Source organism: Stigmatopora nigra, chromosome 15, assembly GCF_051989575.1.
Source record: "Stigmatopora nigra isolate UIUO_SnigA chromosome 15, RoL_Snig_1.1, whole genome shotgun sequence".
Taxonomy (NCBI): Eukaryota; Metazoa; Chordata; class Actinopteri; order Syngnathiformes; family Syngnathidae; genus Stigmatopora; species Stigmatopora nigra.
This window is the reverse complement of record NC_135522.1, coordinates 2,129,867-2,148,648: the sequence shown is the minus strand read 5'-3', so window position 1 is coordinate 2,148,648 and position 18,782 is coordinate 2,129,867. Positions and strand designations below refer to the sequence as shown.

The 18,782-nt window shown below is 37.5% G+C and overlaps 5 protein-coding genes, 1 long non-coding RNA gene and 3 other non-coding genes across 13 annotated transcripts; 3 read left to right on the top strand and 6 right to left on the bottom strand.

Moving 5' to 3' along the window:
* Positions 1–142: 142 nt before the first annotated feature.
* rps11 (ribosomal protein S11) lies at positions 143–1,680 on the bottom strand. Its single transcript, XM_077734565.1, has 5 exons — positions 1,592–1,680; positions 1,103–1,243; positions 849–924; positions 518–647; positions 143–315 (listed from the first exon to the last, which is right to left on the bottom strand). The coding sequence occupies exons 1-5, from the start codon at positions 1,604–1,606 to the stop codon at positions 192–194; spliced, it is 486 nt and encodes a 161-aa protein (XP_077590691.1). The 5' UTR covers positions 1,607–1,680; the 3' UTR covers positions 143–191.
* Positions 382–467, bottom strand: LOC144209224 (small nucleolar RNA SNORD35). Its single transcript, XR_013329050.1, has one exon. It is a non-coding gene; the product is annotated as a small nucleolar RNA SNORD35 (small nucleolar RNA).
* Positions 712–796, bottom strand: LOC144209222 (small nucleolar RNA SNORD35). Its single transcript, XR_013329048.1, has one exon. It is a non-coding gene; the product is annotated as a small nucleolar RNA SNORD35 (small nucleolar RNA).
* LOC144209229 (small nucleolar RNA SNORD35) lies at positions 985–1,067 on the bottom strand. The gene has a single exon (XR_013329055.1). It is a non-coding gene; the product is annotated as a small nucleolar RNA SNORD35 (small nucleolar RNA).
* Positions 1,681–2,004: 324 nt separating the features above from the next.
* Positions 2,005–2,728, top strand: polr3k (polymerase (RNA) III (DNA directed) polypeptide K). The gene is made up of 3 exons (XM_077734091.1): positions 2,005–2,228; positions 2,294–2,381; positions 2,478–2,728. The coding sequence occupies exons 1-3, from the start codon at positions 2,118–2,120 to the stop codon at positions 2,603–2,605; spliced, it is 327 nt and encodes a 108-aa protein (XP_077590217.1). The 5' UTR covers positions 2,005–2,117; the 3' UTR covers positions 2,606–2,728.
* Positions 2,725–9,611, bottom strand: cdip1 (cell death-inducing p53 target 1). Of its 4 annotated transcripts, none has more exons than XM_077734089.1 (7): positions 9,372–9,611; positions 9,219–9,274; positions 8,247–8,348; positions 5,534–5,659; positions 4,909–5,067; positions 4,556–4,832; positions 2,725–3,920 (listed from the first exon to the last, which is right to left on the bottom strand). In XM_077734089.1, the coding sequence occupies exons 4-7, from the start codon at positions 5,604–5,606 to the stop codon at positions 3,809–3,811; spliced, it is 621 nt and encodes a 206-aa protein (XP_077590215.1). In that variant the 5' UTR covers positions 5,607–5,659; positions 8,247–8,348; positions 9,219–9,274; positions 9,372–9,611; the 3' UTR covers positions 2,725–3,808. The 4 variants fall into 4 exon arrangements, with proteins under 4 accessions (XP_077590215.1, XP_077590213.1, XP_077590212.1 ...); XM_077734087.1 differs by having other exon boundaries at positions 5,534–5,656; positions 9,372–9,598; XM_077734086.1 differs by lacking the exons at positions 8,247–8,348; positions 9,219–9,274; positions 9,372–9,611 and adding an exon at positions 6,437–6,598.
* mgrn1b (mahogunin, ring finger 1b) lies at positions 7,264–12,527 on the top strand. 2 transcript variants are annotated; one of them, XM_077734084.1, is made up of 17 exons: positions 7,264–7,607; positions 7,800–7,918; positions 8,011–8,099; positions 8,175–8,321; positions 8,429–8,546; positions 8,611–8,677; positions 8,754–8,797; positions 8,882–8,929; positions 9,243–9,311; positions 9,389–9,548; positions 9,851–9,960; positions 10,033–10,241; positions 10,939–11,050; positions 11,117–11,162; positions 11,238–11,342; positions 12,044–12,089; positions 12,175–12,527. In XM_077734084.1, the coding sequence occupies exons 1-16, from the start codon at positions 7,520–7,522 to the stop codon at positions 12,082–12,084; spliced, it is 1,572 nt and encodes a 523-aa protein (XP_077590210.1). In that variant the 5' UTR covers positions 7,264–7,519; the 3' UTR covers positions 12,085–12,089; positions 12,175–12,527. The 2 variants fall into 2 exon arrangements, with proteins under 2 accessions (XP_077590210.1, XP_077590209.1); XM_077734083.1 differs by lacking the exon at positions 12,044–12,089.
* LOC144208315 (uncharacterized) lies at positions 10,048–16,670 on the bottom strand. The gene is made up of 6 exons (XR_013328865.1): positions 16,508–16,670; positions 14,873–14,994; positions 14,069–14,217; positions 11,182–11,339; positions 10,875–11,067; positions 10,048–10,234 (listed from the first exon to the last, which is right to left on the bottom strand). It is a non-coding gene; the product is annotated as an uncharacterized LOC144208315 (long non-coding RNA).
* On the top strand, positions 15,721–18,104 carry aanat2 (arylalkylamine N-acetyltransferase 2). Its single transcript, XM_077734090.1, has 3 exons — positions 15,721–15,897; positions 16,539–16,693; positions 17,375–18,104. Exons 1-3 carry the CDS (start codon positions 15,726–15,728, stop codon positions 17,678–17,680), a joined length of 633 nt encoding a protein of 210 aa, XP_077590216.1. The 5' UTR covers positions 15,721–15,725; the 3' UTR covers positions 17,681–18,104.
* Positions 18,105–18,782: the final 678 nt, after the last annotated feature.

Sequence of the window (18,782 nt, the reverse complement as noted above, 5' to 3'; positions counted from 1 at the left end):
CACATAACGGCGCACTATTTCTTTATCAGATCTTAAGTGTCAAGTTGGAGAACGTGGGATTCAATCCACAACCTCTCGCACGGCAAATCGACGTCTCCCACCCACTTCCCTACATTGCCTGTTGAATCAGTCAATACAAAAATGGAATTCAAACAAGTTTATTTCAAAGTGACAAACTTCTCATTCTGCTCCTAGAACTTCTGGAACTGCTTCTTTGCGCCAGCTGCCTTTGTCACCTTGAGAACATTGAACCTCACCGTCTTGCTGAGCGGCCGGCACTCCCCGACTGTCACGATATCTCCCACTGAGACATCCCTGTGGGGTGGAGGGGCATAAAAACAATTAGCCTGGCCCTCAATAAATAATTCTTTCACCTTAACTGAAGCTGCTTCAGATTAGCCATAAGGCAATATCGTCACAGTTAAGAACTTGGATGACCATCGTGAGAAAGAATTACATCACGTGCAGAGATAATGAAAAAGTGATGCTAAAAGAAACACAAAAAAGCTGGTTTTACCTGAAGCACGGTGACAGATGCACGGACATGTTCTTGTGCCTCTTCTCAAAGCGGTTGTACTTGCGGATGTAATGCAAGTAGTCGCGCCTGATGACGATGGTCCTTTGCATCTTCATTTTGGTCACAACGCCTAAAGAAAACAACAAACACGGTTTAAACGCGTGTTGAAAAGTGCAGGAAACTGCTAGGTAGCATGAGCTATATCAGTTATGTCGTTTTGACGTTGTCGTCAGAGCCCGGAGGACTTGGATGACCATCGTGAGATAAACATCATTTGAAGAGCATTAAAATCAAGTCAATATCTCCTTGTAGTTCTTTGCATTCAACTTACCAGACAGAATACGGCCTCGGATGTTTACGTTTCCCGTGAAGGGGCATTTCTTGTCGATATAAGTGCCCTCAATAGCCTGAGTGGTAAAGAGTAGTCTAAAGTGTCATAAAAATAATAATAAATATCTGCACATTTTGTAGTTGCATCAGTTATTAAATGGGTAGTTGTCGTCAGAACCATTACGGCTTGGAAGACTGTCGTAAGAAAACATCACTTGCAACTTCAATAAAAGTACATAAGGCGAGAAAGAATACCTCTCTTGGGGTTTTGAAGCCCAGCCCGACATTTTTATGGTAACGGGGGAGCTTTTCTTTGCCCTCCTTGGCACCTTCGGAGGCTAGAACACGCTTCTTATTCTGGAAGATTGTGGGCTGCTTCTGATACGCCCTCTCGGTCTATACAAAAAAATAATCACATTAACCATCTACTACACGACACAGTAATCAAAGTGAATGCAGAGACTGGAGTTTTGAAACGTATTTTCTTAAACGCGCTAGAGAAGCGTCGAGGATGTAGTAGGCTAGGCCACATGGCGTTAGCATCCTAGCTAAATTAACGCCACACGAGGAGGCGCGAGGCTTTCGACAAAATTATTCTATTTATCAACCGCTGACGTTTTAAAAACACTCACAATGCACCACAACAATGACAATCTGAAGGTAAATGAGATAAAAATCGACTTTGAGCGTTTGTTAAGTGCCTAAAAATGACATTAGGAGTCCGAGGTCTTTTTCTCCACTTACTTGTACGTCCGCCATCTTGGACAACCGAGTTGGAAAGAGAACTAGATATGCACAAGACACACGAATCCGATGAAAACCGGATGTGACGTAATCAGGCCATTTAAAAATCTTTTGTTAAAATAATATATACTTAATATATCTATATACATATTTATATAGTTGTAATAAAACAAATTATTTATGAATATATTTTTTTTCCTGGATTATTGACCAGTTTCTGCGAGTGTGATTAGAATTTGATGTGTCGTCTCATACGTGAATATTTTAATGAAATAAAAATACTAATATTTTTTGTTAATGTTACTGAGAACAGTAACTGTATTTTTCATAATTTTGAGGCGTCAATTTTAGGAACATTACCTTGAAAACGTTTTTTTCCCTTAAACGCTTGTTTCTGGTCGGTCGCCAAAAGGCTTGCACATTTACATTTCGTGCTTCGTTTCTCACGATTCTCGTATAGTAGTAAAATTCCACTTATATCACATTAATTTTCTTAAGATATTACTAATAGTAAGTCTTTGTAAAAATGCTCCTTTTCTGTCCTACTTGCGGCAATGTTTTAATCGTCGAAGAAGGCCAAAAGTGTCTGAGGTTTGCTTGTAATACTTGTCCTTACATTCACAACGTCACCAGAAAGGTAAGCCAACATTAGCCTGAAATGAAATGTACTTACATGAATTTTGACGTTTTTGCCATCTGTAGGTTAACTACAGAAAGTATCCTAAACTGAAGGAGGTGGATGATGTTCTGGGTGGAGCTGCTGCTTGGGAAAACGTGGACTCCACTCCAGGTCAGTTTACATGTCAAATATATCCTTTAACTGTCTTCATTTTCCTATGTGAACCTGTCAAAACATCAAATGACACTTTTATTTTATTTTTTACAGAAACCTGTCCAAAGTGTGGCCATCCTCGAGCATATTTCATGCAGATTCAGACCAGATCTGCTGATGAACCTATGACTACTTTTTACAAATGTTGCCATATTCAATGTGGACATCGATGGAGAGATTAAAAATGTATTTCTATAACAGTATTTTATTTAACGAGATGGAAACAATTAGTAAAATATAAACAAAAGACCCAACTGCTCAGTACTTGGTCACCAAATGTAAATAAAAGAAACCTTCCGAATGAATGTTTCAGTGATGTCCTCGATTTTTATTGATAAAATAGTACTTATGTACAACCGTCTAACAAATTTGAATTGCCTCGTTATGCACATCACACATTTTTAGCAATGTAGACTAACATTTTGACCACAATGGCAAACAGTACTTACTTAAAACAAGTTGAACCTGCAAGCCTAAAAAATAGGACTGAACACTCAAAATTTTGCATTTAAATGCATATTATCCGCAATTTATCGGGCCATGCTCTTGATTAAGAAGTTTTAAATGCGAATATAACCTCCCTGTTGGAATATATAATCACATTTTTCAACAATTTCCTATTTTAACATGCTTTTGAGCATCACTGAGCGTATTACTAATAATTTACCGACATTCTTGTGTGTCACTGCGGCGACGATAAACATTCGACTGACAATTTCGTCGAGCTAAATCAGATTAACGCATTGCACATAGCTCCACCAAAAAAAAAAAGTCTAGTAGAATCCTCAAACTACAATGACTTAAAATTTTAGTGATATTAAAAGAGGTCAACTTATTGTTAAAGTGCAACGGGTGTCTTGAATTTGAAAAAAGTACATCATAAACATTAGGAAAAGCTCAACCGTCAATCACTTTTTTTGTGCTCACCAGAAGAGTCCAACAAAGAAAACAAGCAAATACGCATCAAGAAAAAAAACAAGACAAAAAAATAAACCAAAAACACACAAAGGTTCACAGTTTCGAAAAATGGACGTGTTAAAAATTTCTTTAAATACAACAGGGAAAGATATACACATTAATAATAATCTGGCCATTTTCACAGGCTCCGCCCACAAATAAAACCTCCCCTAAAATATATAAGATTGTAACAAGCATAAATTGAGTTAATTTGTATAATTTTTCCAACATAAACCCGGCATTGTATGAAGAGAACGATTTTAAAAAATGCTGCCTATCGAATTTCTGCATGAAAGTAGTAGTGTATGAGGTTAAAGATATCGACAACAAACTACTAATGGCTTTTTAAATGATAACTTAAAAGCGCAACAAAGTGCAGTTGGGACGAGGAGGGTGGGGGGGGGGGTGATTAAGGGTATCGATGGTGGTTAGCATATACGTTTGTATGTGTAAATGTAACCCTTGCAATAAGGGCAGGTGTGTGTCACATCCTTCAGGTCGTTAATCAGGCAGGGAATCAAGCAGCAGCCCAGATCGCACCTGAAATGGAGATAAGGTTACATTTTAATCATTGGTTGAAAACTTGATTGGCTTTTAAAAAATGAAGTGTTTTTTTTAGGGGAGCAAGACATGAATTTTGGCATTTTATTATTTAGAATACTGAGATTTTGGAGATCAGAAATGGTGTTATTGCTCTAAAATCAAAATTAATTGACGTGTTTTTCAACGTTGATTAATTTGAAAGAATAAATAAAGGGGGAAAAATGTTTTTAAAAAACGATATATTCAGAAATATATTTAAATATATATATTATAAATCAAACTAAAAAGTAAAAAAATAGTAATTATTCTGTAATATACACAAAAATTAAATGCTGATGCTTGATTTAGTCAATGATCAAAATTGTTTTTCAGTCGTTTTGATTTTAAAACAATTTTTTGAGAATAAGAGGAATTTAACCTTTTTAAGGTCATGTGACCCTTTTTACTTATTCCATCTAATCCATTTAAACTGGGAACGCTAGCATCATCCGCTACAGCGTCGCCATTGGCAACCAACAAGTTCAACCAACACTCTCTAAAGAAAAAAGCTTCACGCAGAACACTGAAACATGATCCCAAAATGTCTAAATAGTTAGTTATTTACAAAAGGCAAATTCAGGTCATGGTCTCACCCAACAAAGAAGCAGAAGAGACAAAAGAGGGTGTTCATGATGCCCACATCGTGGGAGATGCGCGTGACGATGGCTTGCTGGCAGTGCGGACACACCGTCTGCACCGGCGACGCCTGGAACATCTCGCCCTGTAGCACCGTCACGGTGGTGGCGGCACCCGGCGGGCCCATGACGGTCGCCGTGTGGCCGCCCATGTGCACGTAAGGGCCGCCCGGGCCCATCTGGCCCGGCATGGGGTGCGCGAAGTGGCCGGGTGGCGGCGGTGGATAGGTGCCACCTATGTTGAGGGAAATTAAAAAAAGAAGGAAATCAAAACACGGAAAATATTTGGACATTTGTTAATTGTATACTACCTTGAGAAGGCGGCGGCATATGCATTGGCATGGGAAGTGGGATGGACCCATCTCCGGGGACGTGTGGAGGGAGGAAGCCAGGGGGCGGGCCTTCATACGGGGGCGGGCCATAGTCTGGCGGAAGAGGTTGACCCAGTGGAGGTCCTGTTCTTATAGGTGCTGTTTACACATAACAATATTAGCAAGATGCTACACTTGAAACAAAGTGAGCCATAAATAATTCATATTTTTAAACATGATTCATTGAGAACCATAATTAGAATTTAAAAGTCAAAATACATGAAAATGTGAGCATTTCTTATTCATTTCACCATTTTTAAAGTTAAAAAAAGTCCGAATTATTTTAAAAACATTATTTTACTGTCGCTAATCAATGAGAGAATGCATGGAGATGAGTCTAGTGAAGAAAAAATATGATTTTAAAAAGGCACTAGAAATAGTTCTGGCTCCCCAGTCATAGGTCGCCTACCCCTGTTATTATAGAGTAGTACCAGTAGGGGTCACTTCAATACAAAAAAAAATATGTTAAATTTTTTTTTTCTTTTGCATTATTGTTGGTGGTCTAAATTTAAGGGCAATGTATATATATTTTTAAATCCTCATTTAGATTAAATATTTTTCTTACCTGCTTGTCCATTTTTCTCAATGAAGGGAGCACTAGGACCTCCAGGGTATGGTGGAGGGGGATCACTGGACATGGCCTGAGTGACTTGAAACTCCACTTAAAACTCTTTAATACTCTGTCACACTGCTTCAAAACAACAAGCACAAAGTATGAGTTGTTAACTTACTCACAGACCCGAATGAGGTGTACAAAAGGGCATTTTGGTAGTCAGAAAATAAACATATACATTCCACTGACTAAACACAGGACCTGTTTTTCCAGTCTATGTCATTTCCTCTTCATTATTATGCTTTGGATATTCAAGTTAATATACTAACACAACATATTAATATACTAACGCTAAAATGTGGCATAATAGTTGAACAAAAATCGTATTATGGTTTAAATCAACACGGTAAACCAGAAATAAGATGATGGTCTTTAAATCCTGAGGTTATCCAGGGTAAAGCTTACAAGCACTGGGAGCCTTTTCTTTACGTAATGTAGCCCAGATAGAAAAAATGGTTTAATGAAATGGAAAATATACATATATATTGTTTTTTTTAATAAAAAAAAAACGTAAGTAGGATCAAAGTGTTGAAGGCAAATTCCTATGGACATAGATCACCGTAGCAGGTGCAGCTAGTTGACAGTTTCGCTTTGAACAATCGACGCTGCTAAAAACTAAATAACAGCCAACTGTCTTTATAACTACGAGTATCATGAGTTAGCGAAGAATAATAAATATTCCCCTCATAGTGACATCGCTGTGTTTGGTTCAGATGAAGTTAGCTTGTTGTGCTAAGGTTAGCCGACGCCATTCAAGCGCCTCACCAAAACGACAACACTACGGCAATAAAAGGTCTGAGAGTATGAAACAGTTATAACAATAAAACACTTTCGGGTGATTATAAACGGCATTACCTCTCGCGGAAAGGAAGCTTTGTGACAGGTAACAATATAGTGAAGCGCCGAAGCTTGTGTCAATCTAATGAAGCACCTTAGCCGTGTCTTATATTCAGAGGGAGTTACGTCACAGAATCGCATTCAATTCCGTTCCTATTCATAACAAAGCAGAGATTTGGAAGTGTACTCTCTACTAGGGTTTGAATCACGTGATCGGGAACCGGCCCGATCAATCGATTTTTCAAAAGATGGAAATTTGGTTATAAAAACAAGTATTTGCTCATCAGAAGCCAATGACAGCCATATAGATCCAATACAATTTCACTGGACTGTCAGCGATCGTTTGATAAAAATATAGCAGTATAAACAGGCTTTATAATAGTTATATATTTTATTTCATTCAACCAGGGACCGGGGGATTTCTTTGTTTAATTTATGTTTACACAAATAGCTCAATATCTCACTTTTTTTACTAGCTTTGTACTTATTTAAACCTCGAAGCAATATTAAAGCAAAGCATCAATATTAAGTTAAATTCTGCTGTCACGTGATTTAATAAAAACATCACTAGGTTCTAATTTGATTAAGTTCTTACAAACTTCAAGACAAAATAAGAGAAAGGTGGTGATTAAGCAATTTAAATTTTTCAATTATATTTTTTGCAATTTACACAATTGTGACGAACTTATATTACCCAACGTCTACTAATAATTACAACAATAAATTAAACATGGCCATTTCACCGTCTGACCTCCCGTTGACTCCTTAATGCACCGCCCCACTTTCCGCGCAACAAATTACTACAAAATGAACGTATCTAATTCAGGAAGTGCATAAGAGGAATCAGCCAATAAGGTTGTGCCATTCCACGCTAACGTTAGCATCTTCCTGGCAAAACAACAGCTCGCCCTGTACCAGGTGCCTGTTCGTCCCGTCACTAGCCTCAAAACAATCGCGATGTCGAATTAAATCAAGTTCTAATACGCAACTGTTTAATCCATCACTCGTGTTCTCCGAGTGTGGTTGTTCACGGCTGTCGACGCACAGTTGACCGTCTTTTCGCCTCACTAACGTAGCTCTGGGCGACGGAAAAAGACGAAGATGGGCTCCATCCTAAGTCGCAGAATTGCTGGTGTGGAAGATATTGACATCCAAGCTAATTCGGCCTACCGTTTTCCTCCTAAATCTGGTAAGTCATCAATAGTTAATACGAATGTTGATCCAAATGGATCGGACGTTTATCGCCGTCAATGGCAGCCATTGAGTTAATAGAAGAAAAAACAATTCGTCTGTGAAATGGATGTACAAATAAGACGAGTTTTGATGTCGATCGTATGTTTGTGTAATTTAACTAATAAATTTCATTATTATTTTTCTACAGGGAATTATTTTGCAAGCCACTTTTTCATGGGAGGAGAAAAATTTGACACGCCCCATCCAGAAGGCTATCTTTTTGGAGAGAACATGGATTTAAATTTCTTGGGAAATAGACCTGTCCAGGTACACTTCACTCTTTCTACACCTTTAAAAATCACACCAGACTAGAAATTAAACCAATATAATTAATTTTATATCACAATGTTTCCTTCCAGTTTCCCTACGTCACCCCCGCTCCCCACGAGCCAGTAAAAACCCTCAGAAGTCTCGTAAACATCCGAAAGGATTCGTTACGCTTAGTCAGGTAATAAAAATGTAATAAAAATGTCACCTAACACACAGCTAATGCTAATCAATGTCAAAATGTGGATATCCGCAGGTATAAAGACGACTCGGATACGCCGGTGGAAGAAGGTGGAAAACCTAAGGTTCAATATGGCGTGGAATTTACCTTCGATTCTGATGCGCGGGTGGCCATCACACTTTACTGTCAGGCTTTTGAAGAATTTTCCAATGGGATGGCCGTGTAAGAATCCATTTTGTGTCATTAAACCTGCAAAAAAACACAAAAAACCTGTGAGCAATACCATTAAGGATAGAAAACAACAACATTGATGGCCATTTTTCATATAGGTACAGCCCAAAGGACGCATCCATGGCCTCAGAGACAGTCCACTACAAAAGGGGGGTTAGCCAACAGTTCTCCATGCCGTCATTCAAGATAGACTTCAATGAGTGGAAAGAGGAAGATGTAAGTGACTGCACTCACAACCTTTTACGTCCTTAACCAATAATATCTTTATTTTTTTTAATAGTTGAACTTTGACCTCGACCGAGGTGTGTTCCCCATGGTAATCCAAGCTGTGGTCGATGAAGGGGATGGTAAGTTAACTATCTAAAATACACACACACTTAAATGTATTTAATTAAATGCTTTATGCTTGTTTTTTATTTCAAGAATGCCTCGGACATGCTCACGTACTTTTGGCAGCTTTTGAACGAGTATGTCCAGATTGAGATAATCATTTACTTTAAGAAAAAAGTCTTAAAATGACCCTAATATGTTTTGTTTTCTTCCTTTGGCAGCACATGGATGGAAGTTTCTCTGTCAAGCCGCTGAAGCAGAAGCAAATTGTATGTTTTAGTATTTGAGCTTTTGTAGATGAGTTAAAATTGGAAATTAAGCTCATTCTATACTTGTATTTTCTTGAAGTATATATTTCCCTACTGCTTTAATTCTAAATTCACGATTTGACAAACTAGCTTAGTATTTGTAAATAAATAGCAGCAAAATATTTGACAGTTTCAAATAATTTCTTGTAAATTAATGCTGATTCCCTTTGGAAAGTTGACATTTTCAAAAATGAATGTCTTAAATTTCTCTTCTGAACATGAACCAATCACAAAGCTGAATTTTTCTTACCTTGCATTACATTGTTGTCAATAGGTCGACCGTGTCAGCTACCTTCTGCAGGAGATCTATGGCATCGAGAACAAAAACAACCAGGAAACAAAGGTCATACATAGCCAGTTTTTTTATAAATATATATATATATATATTTTTTTACAAACTTACAATTTTTTTCTCCACAGCCTTCCGATGACGAAAACAGCGACAACAGCAACGAGTGCGTGGTGTGTCTATCAGACTTACGAGACACACTCATCCTGCCATGCCGACACTTGTGCCTGTGCAACTCTTGCGCCGACACTTTGCGCTACCAAGCTAACAACTGTCCCATCTGCAGACTGCGTGAGAGGGCTACTTTTCATTTTTTTTCCGGGTGACCACCAATGTTCCCTCTAATTTTCCATGCTGTAAAACACAAAAAAACATAAGGGTGGACTGAACTACTGCCACTGGCTGCCACGTAAACAGCGCCATCATGGGGAAAGGAGTAAAAAAAAAAACTTTGGATTTTATTTACTGCGCGCCATATGATTGCTGCTGCGCAGAGAAGACGAAAATAGTGCGCAATTGCGCATTCACGCAGCTTAGAGGGAACATTGGTGACCATGACATAGCCACTGAGCCCTTATTTCCCCCCTATGCAGCCTTCCGGGCCTTGTTGCAGATCCGAGCCGTACGGAAAAAACCCGGCGCTCTCTCCCCGGTGTCCTTCAGTCCCGTCCTGGCGCAGACGATGGACCACGACGAGCACTCGGTACGTCCTGAGAAAAAGCAATGTTTTGATTAGAATCTCCGCCCAATGGTTATTTGGTGTTCGATTCCACAGGGCTCCGATTCGGTCCCACCTGGCTTTGAACCCGTGTCGCTGTTGGAGGCCTTGAACGGCCTGCGATCCGTGTCGCCAGCCGTCCCCTCGGCGCCACTGTATGACGATATCAACTTCTCGGGAGGTGATGGAAGCCGGCAGCTGGGGTCGCCGGAGCATCTGAGTGATGGCGGTTTGCCGAAAGGCAAAGGCAGCAAATCTCCTGACAGGTATAACAATAATAATAATAATTAAATAACCATTGGCTATGATTGACAATGATAAATCTCAAAATTAATTTTAGCACTGTCAGCTAATGAGTTAATGTTCCCAAGTTTATCATTTTTTTGTTATTTTTCAACCATTTTTAAACGTTATTATATCTAGCAAGGGTAACATAATTGTCTCATATTGGGCATTTTAAAGAATTTTGAACCACATAAGCAATTTAGTTTACAATTAAATAACTATAAAATGCAACTTTTTTAACTTACTTTATACACAAAATATACATATATTTTCTTAAAGATTTTTTTCACCTGACATTATTGTTATGCCTTTGGATTAATTATTTAGGTCATAAATTGTCATACTAGCAGCCAATGACTTTTTCATGCTTGACATTCAAATGAAACAAATACATTTTAAAAACTTTCTTTTTTGCCCAAAACTGATTTAAAAAAAAAAAAACCTAATCAGATCGGAAACATAGCTATTCTAAACAAATAATTTGTAAATCTGACAAAACTAAGACAGTAGTTTAGTGACATAAAGGCCTCAAATTTCATCCCCCTGTTGCAAAATGGCCGCCAACACCGTCTTAAAACGTATGATAGTTATACAAATGAAGACCACTACTGTACCTTATTAGCACCAACCATCCCTGCATGAATATCCTTTGGAAATCTAATCAAATCTCTCCCTCAGCACTCTGAGATCGCCATCTTCACCCATCCAGGAGGAGGACGAAGAGAAGCTGTCGGAGATGTCTGACGCTCAGCCGAACACCCTCTTGTCCAGCAGTCCCGCTCCCACAGATGTAAGACCCCTTTACACCTTAAAAACAACAAAGAAAAGTAACAATGTCATCTTTCTTTCTTCTCAGGCCACGGCGACCGAGGACGTGGCCGACTCGCTGTCCCCAGATGACGGTAAGTTGATTGCATTCACCTTTTTCCATCATGCCATTTGAGGAACACTTTTTTTTTAAAATGTCCGCACCATAGATGACAGATTACACGCCGGCGCCGACATCCTCCAAGATTGCGCCAGTGAGCGAAGCAGCTTGACCAAAATGGACAGTGACCCACCGGGCGAGCTGTCGTTGCCTGGTGAGACAAATAGCATATAACCACACCTTCAATGAGTCTTTACTTCTATCTATAAAACCAACTTGAACATTTCCGACTTCATTAAGAATAGTTCTTAAAGGGACAGACGCCTTTACCCTTAATTTCACAAAAATCTTTATATTGTGGGATATTGGTATAAACCTACATTTTCTAAATAAAGATTTTTAACCCTTACATGCACAAAAGTATATATTTTTTTAACGCTCTTAACTCAGTGGCCATTGATGACAATTGGCATTGAATTCTTTTAAGGTTAAGTAGGTTTGCTGTTGAATCTAGCTTTCCAAATTATATTCATGAGAGATTAATATCTAGGAACTGTTTAATATCTAAGTACTGTTTACTTAGATATTAAACACTACTTGGATATTAAACAGTGCTTGGATATTAAACAGTGCTTGGATATTAAACAGTACTTGGATATTAAACAGTACTTGGATATTAAACAGTACTTGGATATTAAACAGTACTTGGATATTAAACAGTACTTGGATATTAAACTCTCTCTCTCATGAATATAATTTTGAGAGCTGGTTTCTACAGTAAACTCTCTGTTACCATTTGACCGGCAACCAAACGTCTGGTCACGTGGCTTTGCACATCTATCCATGTGCTCCTCTGGTTTCCTAACATTTCCTCTCCTTGCGCCTCACTCCGCCTCCTCACTGTCCCCCGGCCAGCCCTCGGCCCAGACTCCTGCTCTATCGGCATGGAGGAGTAAACTCGGTACGTCGGTTTTCCTCTCTCGCTCTCTGGCTCGCCCGCCGTACCCCGAGTCTGACCCGATCTCATCTCCCACCCCCCCATACAGGGTCGTCGGAGAGCCTGAAAAGTCAGAGTACCAACTGCTCCAGCCAGCCTCTCCTGCGCCACAGGGAAGACGAGCATCTCCTCCCCTGACTTCCCCCAATTCGTAGGAAAGTTTTTTTTTCTCTCTCTGACAACGCCCATTCCTCTGATTCCATCCCATAGTTCCACTTGTTCAGACATAGCGGATATATTTTTTAACATTGGTCCGTTTGACTTATCGTGGTGAATTTTTCCAAGATGTGCTATATTCTTAGCGTATGTTTCAATTCCATTCCAGAGTTAACCATGAGATTATATACACACCTAAATAAGGTGTATTAGGGCAACAATAAAATACAAAAAAAATGAAAAAAACTAGATATGACTTAAATGATTTGAAAAAATAAATAAAAAAATATCCAAGTACACAAATTTTAACAGTTTTGTCACCTGATAAATTAATCATAACAAAACAGTTAATTTTCTATTATTTTTTTCTATAAAATGTCAAATCTCTTACTCTGATTACAGTTGTTATTCATAAATAGGTTTTATAAAAGAACATATTCATTTTTACAAACTCTCACTTACCTAATCCAGATGAGAAAAAAATAAATATGAAGTATTTGTAGTACAACACGATTTATCCCTACATAAAATCTTCATACATTTTTGCAGTATGTTAACTTCTACATAAAAATGGAGTCATCTCTTTTTATCGACATTTCCATTAAATTGTTTCTTATAGTTATACTGGCTTTTTTTGTGTAATATATTTTTAACTTCCTCTACCATTTTTGCCTTAATTTTTACAATTATCAATGCATTTGTGACTATACATTAGCTTTTAAACTTTATTCCTAGCTTAATTACTTTTTAACGTGGCCCTAATACACCTCGATTATTTTAAACATTTATAAGCCTTGTTTCATTTTTTATATTGCGCTCATTTTTTTTGTTATTTTCAAACAACACTCATACATAATGTTATTAAAGGGACAAATTAAGATATTCATTCCCATAATACGCTTCATTCATATACAGTAAAGTAAAGAAAATATATTTAAAAAAAATGATGACACCTGCACAAAAAGATTTGTAATTGTCTATAGATGACACAAGTCATCAATAATCAATCAAAATCAATAAAAACAGAAAACATCACATTGAATATATATTTTTATGTATAATTTGACTATATAAACTAAAATATTGTAATTCAACATTGATTTGATGTCACATTTTGACCCCCAATCCAATTGTTTAAGTGAATAACTCCCTCTAGCGTCAAAAATAAGAAGTGCAACAGATTATAGGTTAAATTCAATCTTCTCGTGCAGGCTATAGTCATTATTTTAAGACAAAAACTGTCCTGTAGGCTGTAGTTTGGACACATCTGGGCTATATCAAGCTTCTACATAAGTTAAGCATAGCAAAAAGGGTAAATAAAAACGACTTCTAAGCAAAATAATTTAAAAAATGGCTGCCACGCGCAATGTCAACAAGCTGCACGCCACCAATGCCGTCTGCTTTTGTGAATTTACTGCAAAAAAAAAAAACAAAAGGAGCGCTTTGTACATCTTTGTGCCTTGAGTGGATTCAGTTGCCTGCTTTTCCAGCTCAAAAATACCCCCCCAAGAGGCTACAGTACGCGACAATTGCACCCCTAGTGGCGATTTCACGAATATTGTCATTAAAGTGTGGATTGACATAGTGATTAAATTTTTTTTTTAATAGACGCCGGACCTGGTATCCAGGATAACGCCACACTAGATTGTTTGTTGGTGTGTCCCCCCCCCCCCCCCACCTTACGTAAGATTGAAGCCTTTTTTGTGTATCGCAGCATGTTCATAGATAAATAAATAAAAATAAAAGTATCGCTCTGTCAATTGTGTTTTGAGTTGTGCTGTATTCACCTGTATTTGTTGTCCTCGTGGCACGTGAGGTGTTTTAGATCAGGGCGAGACCACTTAGGCACCATAGAAGGTCACCTCATCCCGTGAGATAATCCGGCATCGTAAGGGGTTGTTTAGTCAACTGTTTTGTCTCCAGATTAACAGACGGGCTAAAAAAATAAAAAATAAAATTAGAAAGTCAACAAGGAGCATCACATATTTGGGTTTTTGATAAATCACGTCCAATAGCTTTTTTTTTTCCTAATTACAACCATATTAAATAGTGTATACTTATTAATTGCCTATGATGTCCAATGCATTGAATTGGGACGGTTGCCAGTTCCTTTGGAATCAAGTTTTTTTTTTATCTTTAAGCCAGTCAACATTTTTTTTGTTAAATTCATATTTGGGATTTTGATAAATCTAGTCTAATCACTTTTTTTTGTAACCCCAATGTTATTAAATAGTGCATACTTATTAATTACCTATGATGTCCAATCCATTGAACTGGGAAGGTTGCCAGATCCTTTGGAATCCAGTTTTTTATTTAATCTTTAAGCAAATCAACATATTTTTGTTGAGTTCAAAACTGTGATATCTAGTGAAACATTTTCCTACTGACTATTCTTAATAATATAACAGTAGAAACATTTATTATAGACATTAACAAGTGAATTTAAAATAAATACTCTAATAGTATTGACATTATGAAAGTGCCACCGAGTCAAGTGTCATTTTAACTTATTTTTTTGTTATTGTTGCCCTCTTTAAGACCCCACACATTGACAACATGGGATTTCTCGTCCCGTGCCGGCCGGGTCTTACCTCCATTTCATTAGTGTGTCCTAAACCTCTTGAAGGGGTTTCAAATCGCCCAGACAGCAACCCAAGCAAATCTCTCTCACTCAGCACACGACTTGACGAGCTCAACGTGACACGTGCGACCCCTAAAACGACAACAAAAACAAATCATAACATTGTTCATTCACTAATGGTGATAGGTGTCCAATCCAATGTTTTCAGGTTAAGCAATGTTCCCATGTATTCTTTTCATATACAAATTATGAGTGGTAGTTTTATTGTTGTTGTTTGGCTTTCAATGGTTTGGGGGTCAGGGTTTAATGTGAGAATTCAATATTAGGGATGTTCTGAAATTTTAACTTCAATTCCGATTTTTTTTAAAGATATTTTGATGATACATAATTGATATTTATATCTTGAGAGCATTAATTAATGCAAAAAAATGGGTGTTATGGCACTAAAACAAGCATTTAAACTTAGGAACTTTTTTCATGATGTTTTGATTGACACATTCAATATTTTTTTTTAATTTAATGCTACAAATATAACGAGTCCATAAAAAAATATTTAACTTAGTCAAATGGATTGGACACCAAACCCAATTTCAATATACATGTTTTGCTAATAGTTATATTTATTCATTTATTTTGTGTAAATTTTTAAAAAAAACGTATAATGCTAATGGATAAAAACAAAAAAAAATGAATTAATCATTGAATAATTTTAGTAAGCCAAAAGTATTGGGGTCAATGTTTGGCCTGAAGATTGGCATGAGTGAAGGATTAAGACGTAAAATGGATACACGTCATGTCGCTAGCAGGGACTAGCGCCGACACACTTGAGCTCACGGCACACACGTCCACGTCCGTCCGTCATCATGAGCCAGCACGGGAGCGTCTCTTCGCACTCCCTCAAGCCGTTTTTCCTGAAGATGCCCGTCAGGGCTGCTGTGGGCCATCTGCGACAAAGGCGACACACGCTGCCAGCTAACGAGTTTCGCAATTTGACGGCCCAGGACGCCATCAGCGTGTTTGAGATCGAGAGGGAAGGTCAGCGTCATTCTCTATCTTTAGACAGGCATTTTTTTTAATGATGAGTTTCTTAATTGGGTCAAAATAAATCGTCCTTTAATTAACATTTTAGGTTCAGGTTTTTATCATTACTGGTCATTGCTTTTACAAAAAAAAAACATACAAAAAGGCATAACTTGATTTATTTTATTTGTTAAGATAACTTTTATTTAATTTGTTGAGCTAACTTATTAATTTTTTGGATAAAAACATTTTTGAATAAGCAGAACTGAAAATTTTAGGTTATGCTAATTGAAAATCTTGTTTTTTTTTGACGACATTCCCTCAAAATTTGTAAAACTAATCAAAATTTTGAGTTCTGTTAACTTTTTAAAATTTGTATTACTTTTCCTCTTATGTCCAATACTAAAACTATTCGGTCAATTATTTAATCCATTATTTTCATTGTAAATTGAGTAAATTACTTCAATTTTAAAGGCAATTTAGGGCCTTACTAATATATTAAGTACAGCATATTTCTACTATTAACTCATTGGCTGCTTGTGACACTTTTTTAAATTGAAATGGATTTGATGTTTATAATAAGTGTCAATGGTAGTGAAAGTTAAATGGGGCTAGTTGTACTAACCTGATAATAATGATCTGACCCAATACTCCAGCTTTCATCTCAGTGTCTGGCGAGTGTCCTCTGACCCTGGAAGAAGTCCTGCAGTTTGTGGGGCAGTGCCCCGAGCTGTCGCTGGGCTGGTTCGAGGGGGGTCAGCTGGTTGCCTTCATCATCGGCACCGGCTGGGACAAAGATAGGCTTTCTCAGGTAAAAATGCACTATAGAATGTCAAAATTAAAGTCCATAAATGTTTCTGAGGGACATTTAGTTCCGTCCACACATGCTCATTTTGTGTTTTTGCTGCTTTTCTGTCTTAATGATTTGATTAGGTGATTCTTAATGATCCCATTTACTTTGATCTGCTTTGTACTTTGTGCTTTGGCTTTGTTGTACTTAACTCAAACTTATAACTATGCCTTTTCTTGCTACTTTCACATTCAAATTTCTCAAATACGGGATGAATAAATTTATCCAGTCCAATCTAAATATAACATTAACTATTGCCGTTTTTATCCTTCAATCATGTTTTCCATTGAAATAAAAACTAGTAAGTACACTGAAGAATGACATATTTTACTCATTTTTATACTAATAATTTTAACATCACTTTAGCAACAACAACAAAAATAATTGCCTCTAATAATAATAGCGTTCAAAAGGAAATATTAAAAAATCTTCAGTTTACCATATTTTCTTTAATTCCTAACTAGAAAAAAACATTTTTACTAGCAAGAATGTTTATTTTAGTAAAAAGGGTGTGGTTAATATTCTATGTATATGAACATAATCTGGATTTTAGCATGAAACATATAGTCAACAAACACACAATTGACTTTTACGGGCATCACAAAAACACCGGTGACTATCTACTTTGTATCCCACCCAAAGGAAGCCATGAGCCGGCACGTACCGGACACATCCACGGTTCACATCCACGTGCTGTCCGTCCATCGTCACTGCCGTCAGCAAGGCAAGGGATCCATCCTCTTGTGGCGTTACCTACAGTACCTGCGCTGCATTCCGGGGCCCCGCCGGGCTCTGCTCATTTGCGAGGACTTCTTGGTTCCCTTCTACCTCAAGGCCGGCTTCAAGGAGAAAGGCCCCTCGGCCATTAGCGTGTCCAACATGCACTTCCAGGAGATGGAGTACCTGCTCTGTGGGCAAGCGTATGCTAGGCGGAATAGCGGTTGCTAACTAGCTATTTTACCTGTCTGTGGCGTCGAATTAACGGCACAATTCCTACAAAAGTCGTGTGGAACGAAATACCGTCGACGAAAAACTTCTTCAAAGTGTACACAACTGTTTTTATAAGCAAATTGCTTGTTTTGGGGGGGAATTTTCACAATTATCTCCGTGTAAAAGTACTTTCTGCGCTTGCTATACTTTTTTTGAATACAAGTCTGCTACTCCCAAGCAATCAGGAGTGGTGGGCGGGGAAGATTACGGTTGGATACTTACTGACCAATCACATTCTACGGAAATGAGTTGCTTCCGGGTTTACAAAGGCATTCAATATAAGCATTAGATATTTGAACTGACTAGCAAAAGGAAAATATCACAGTACAGTTTATACATCCTGAGTTTGAGTTTTCTAACATTTTGATTAAAATAAAATATATATTAGAACATGTGCGTCAATGTTTGTTTGATCCTCACCTCTTGTCATGATTAGACGGTAAACATCCAATCAGAATATGCTCTGCATCCTGATTCCTGGTTGGTTAATAGGGGGAAAATTGCAAGTTCATAAACAAAAACACACTTAAATACAAACTTTCATACACTTAAACACATTCTTGTACACTTAGAACGAGGAAGACATTTTCCTTGGATGTTTTCTTCCTTCCTTTTTATTTATTTTCAATAATTTTACTGTTGTTTTCAGTTACACGTGAGTAGACGGGCAACTAAAACGCTGCCATTTTTGATACGAGCTTCTGGAGAAGCGACAAAAAACAAATACCAGGAAAATAAAAACGCTTGAGTGCTCAGCATAAAGCAGGGGTGTCCAAACTTTTCCCTCCAAGGGCCTGATCCAAATTCTAAAGGATCGGAATCGGGTCTAAAAGTCGGGTTTTGAAAATGAAGTATTTTAATTTTTAAATGTTAGGGCTACAAGGCAACTATATATACTCCATAAGTACAAAAATATACTTTTTATACTACACAACATAGTGGAAACTGACATTAAGGGAGCTGTCACGGGAAGCTAATGCTAAATTAGCATTGCACAAGAGTGATCATCTCTATAATATGAAAATATTTTACATTTAAATGCATATTTCACTTTTATACT

Excerpts from the sequence above, each read along its gene's own strand:
- polr3k (XM_077734091.1), top strand. The coding sequence starts at position 2,118 with ATGCTCCTTTTCTGTCCTACTTGCGGCAATGTTTTAATCGTCGAAGAA. Across the intron at positions 2,229-2,293 it reads TTCACAACGTCACCAGAAAG|GTTAACTACAGAAAGTATCC; the intron begins GTAAGCCAACAT and ends TGCCATCTGTAG. Across the intron at positions 2,382-2,477 it reads AAACGTGGACTCCACTCCAG|AAACCTGTCCAAAGTGTGGC; the intron begins GTCAGTTTACAT and ends TATTTTTTACAG.
- mgrn1b (XM_077734083.1), top strand. The coding sequence starts at position 7,520 with ATGGGCTCCATCCTAAGTCGCAGAATTGCTGGTGTGGAAGATATTGAC. Across the intron at positions 8,678-8,753 it reads TGTGGTCGATGAAGGGGATG|AATGCCTCGGACATGCTCAC; the intron begins GTAAGTTAACTA and ends TTTTATTTCAAG. Across the intron at positions 9,549-9,850 it reads CTGTCCCATCTGCAGACTGC|CCTTCCGGGCCTTGTTGCAG; the intron begins GTGAGAGGGCTA and ends CCCCCTATGCAG.
- rps11 (XM_077734565.1), bottom strand. Across the intron at positions 925-1,102 it reads GCTTCAAAACCCCAAGAGAG|GCTATTGAGGGCACTTATAT; the intron begins GTATTCTTTCTC and ends TTTACCACTCAG. Across the intron at positions 648-848 it reads CCGAGGCCGTATTCTGTCTG|GCGTTGTGACCAAAATGAAG; the intron begins GTAAGTTGAATG and ends TGTTTTCTTTAG.
- cdip1 (XM_077734089.1), bottom strand. The coding sequence starts at position 5,606 with ATGTCCAGTGATCCCCCTCCACCATACCCTGGAGGTCCTAGTGCTCCC. Across the intron at positions 5,068-5,533 it reads TGAGAAAAATGGACAAGCAG|CACCTATAAGAACAGGACCT; the intron begins GTAAGAAAAATA and ends ATGTGTAAACAG. Across the intron at positions 3,921-4,555 it reads CTCTTCTGCTTCTTTGTTGG|GTGCGATCTGGGCTGCTGCT; the intron begins GTGAGACCATGA and ends TCTCCATTTCAG.
- aanat2 (XM_077734090.1), top strand. The coding sequence starts at position 15,726 with ATGAGCCAGCACGGGAGCGTCTCTTCGCACTCCCTCAAGCCGTTTTTC. Across the intron at positions 15,898-16,538 it reads GTTTGAGATCGAGAGGGAAG|CTTTCATCTCAGTGTCTGGC; the intron begins GTCAGCGTCATT and ends CCAATACTCCAG. Across the intron at positions 16,694-17,374 it reads ACAAAGATAGGCTTTCTCAG|GAAGCCATGAGCCGGCACGT; the intron begins GTAAAAATGCAC and ends TCCCACCCAAAG.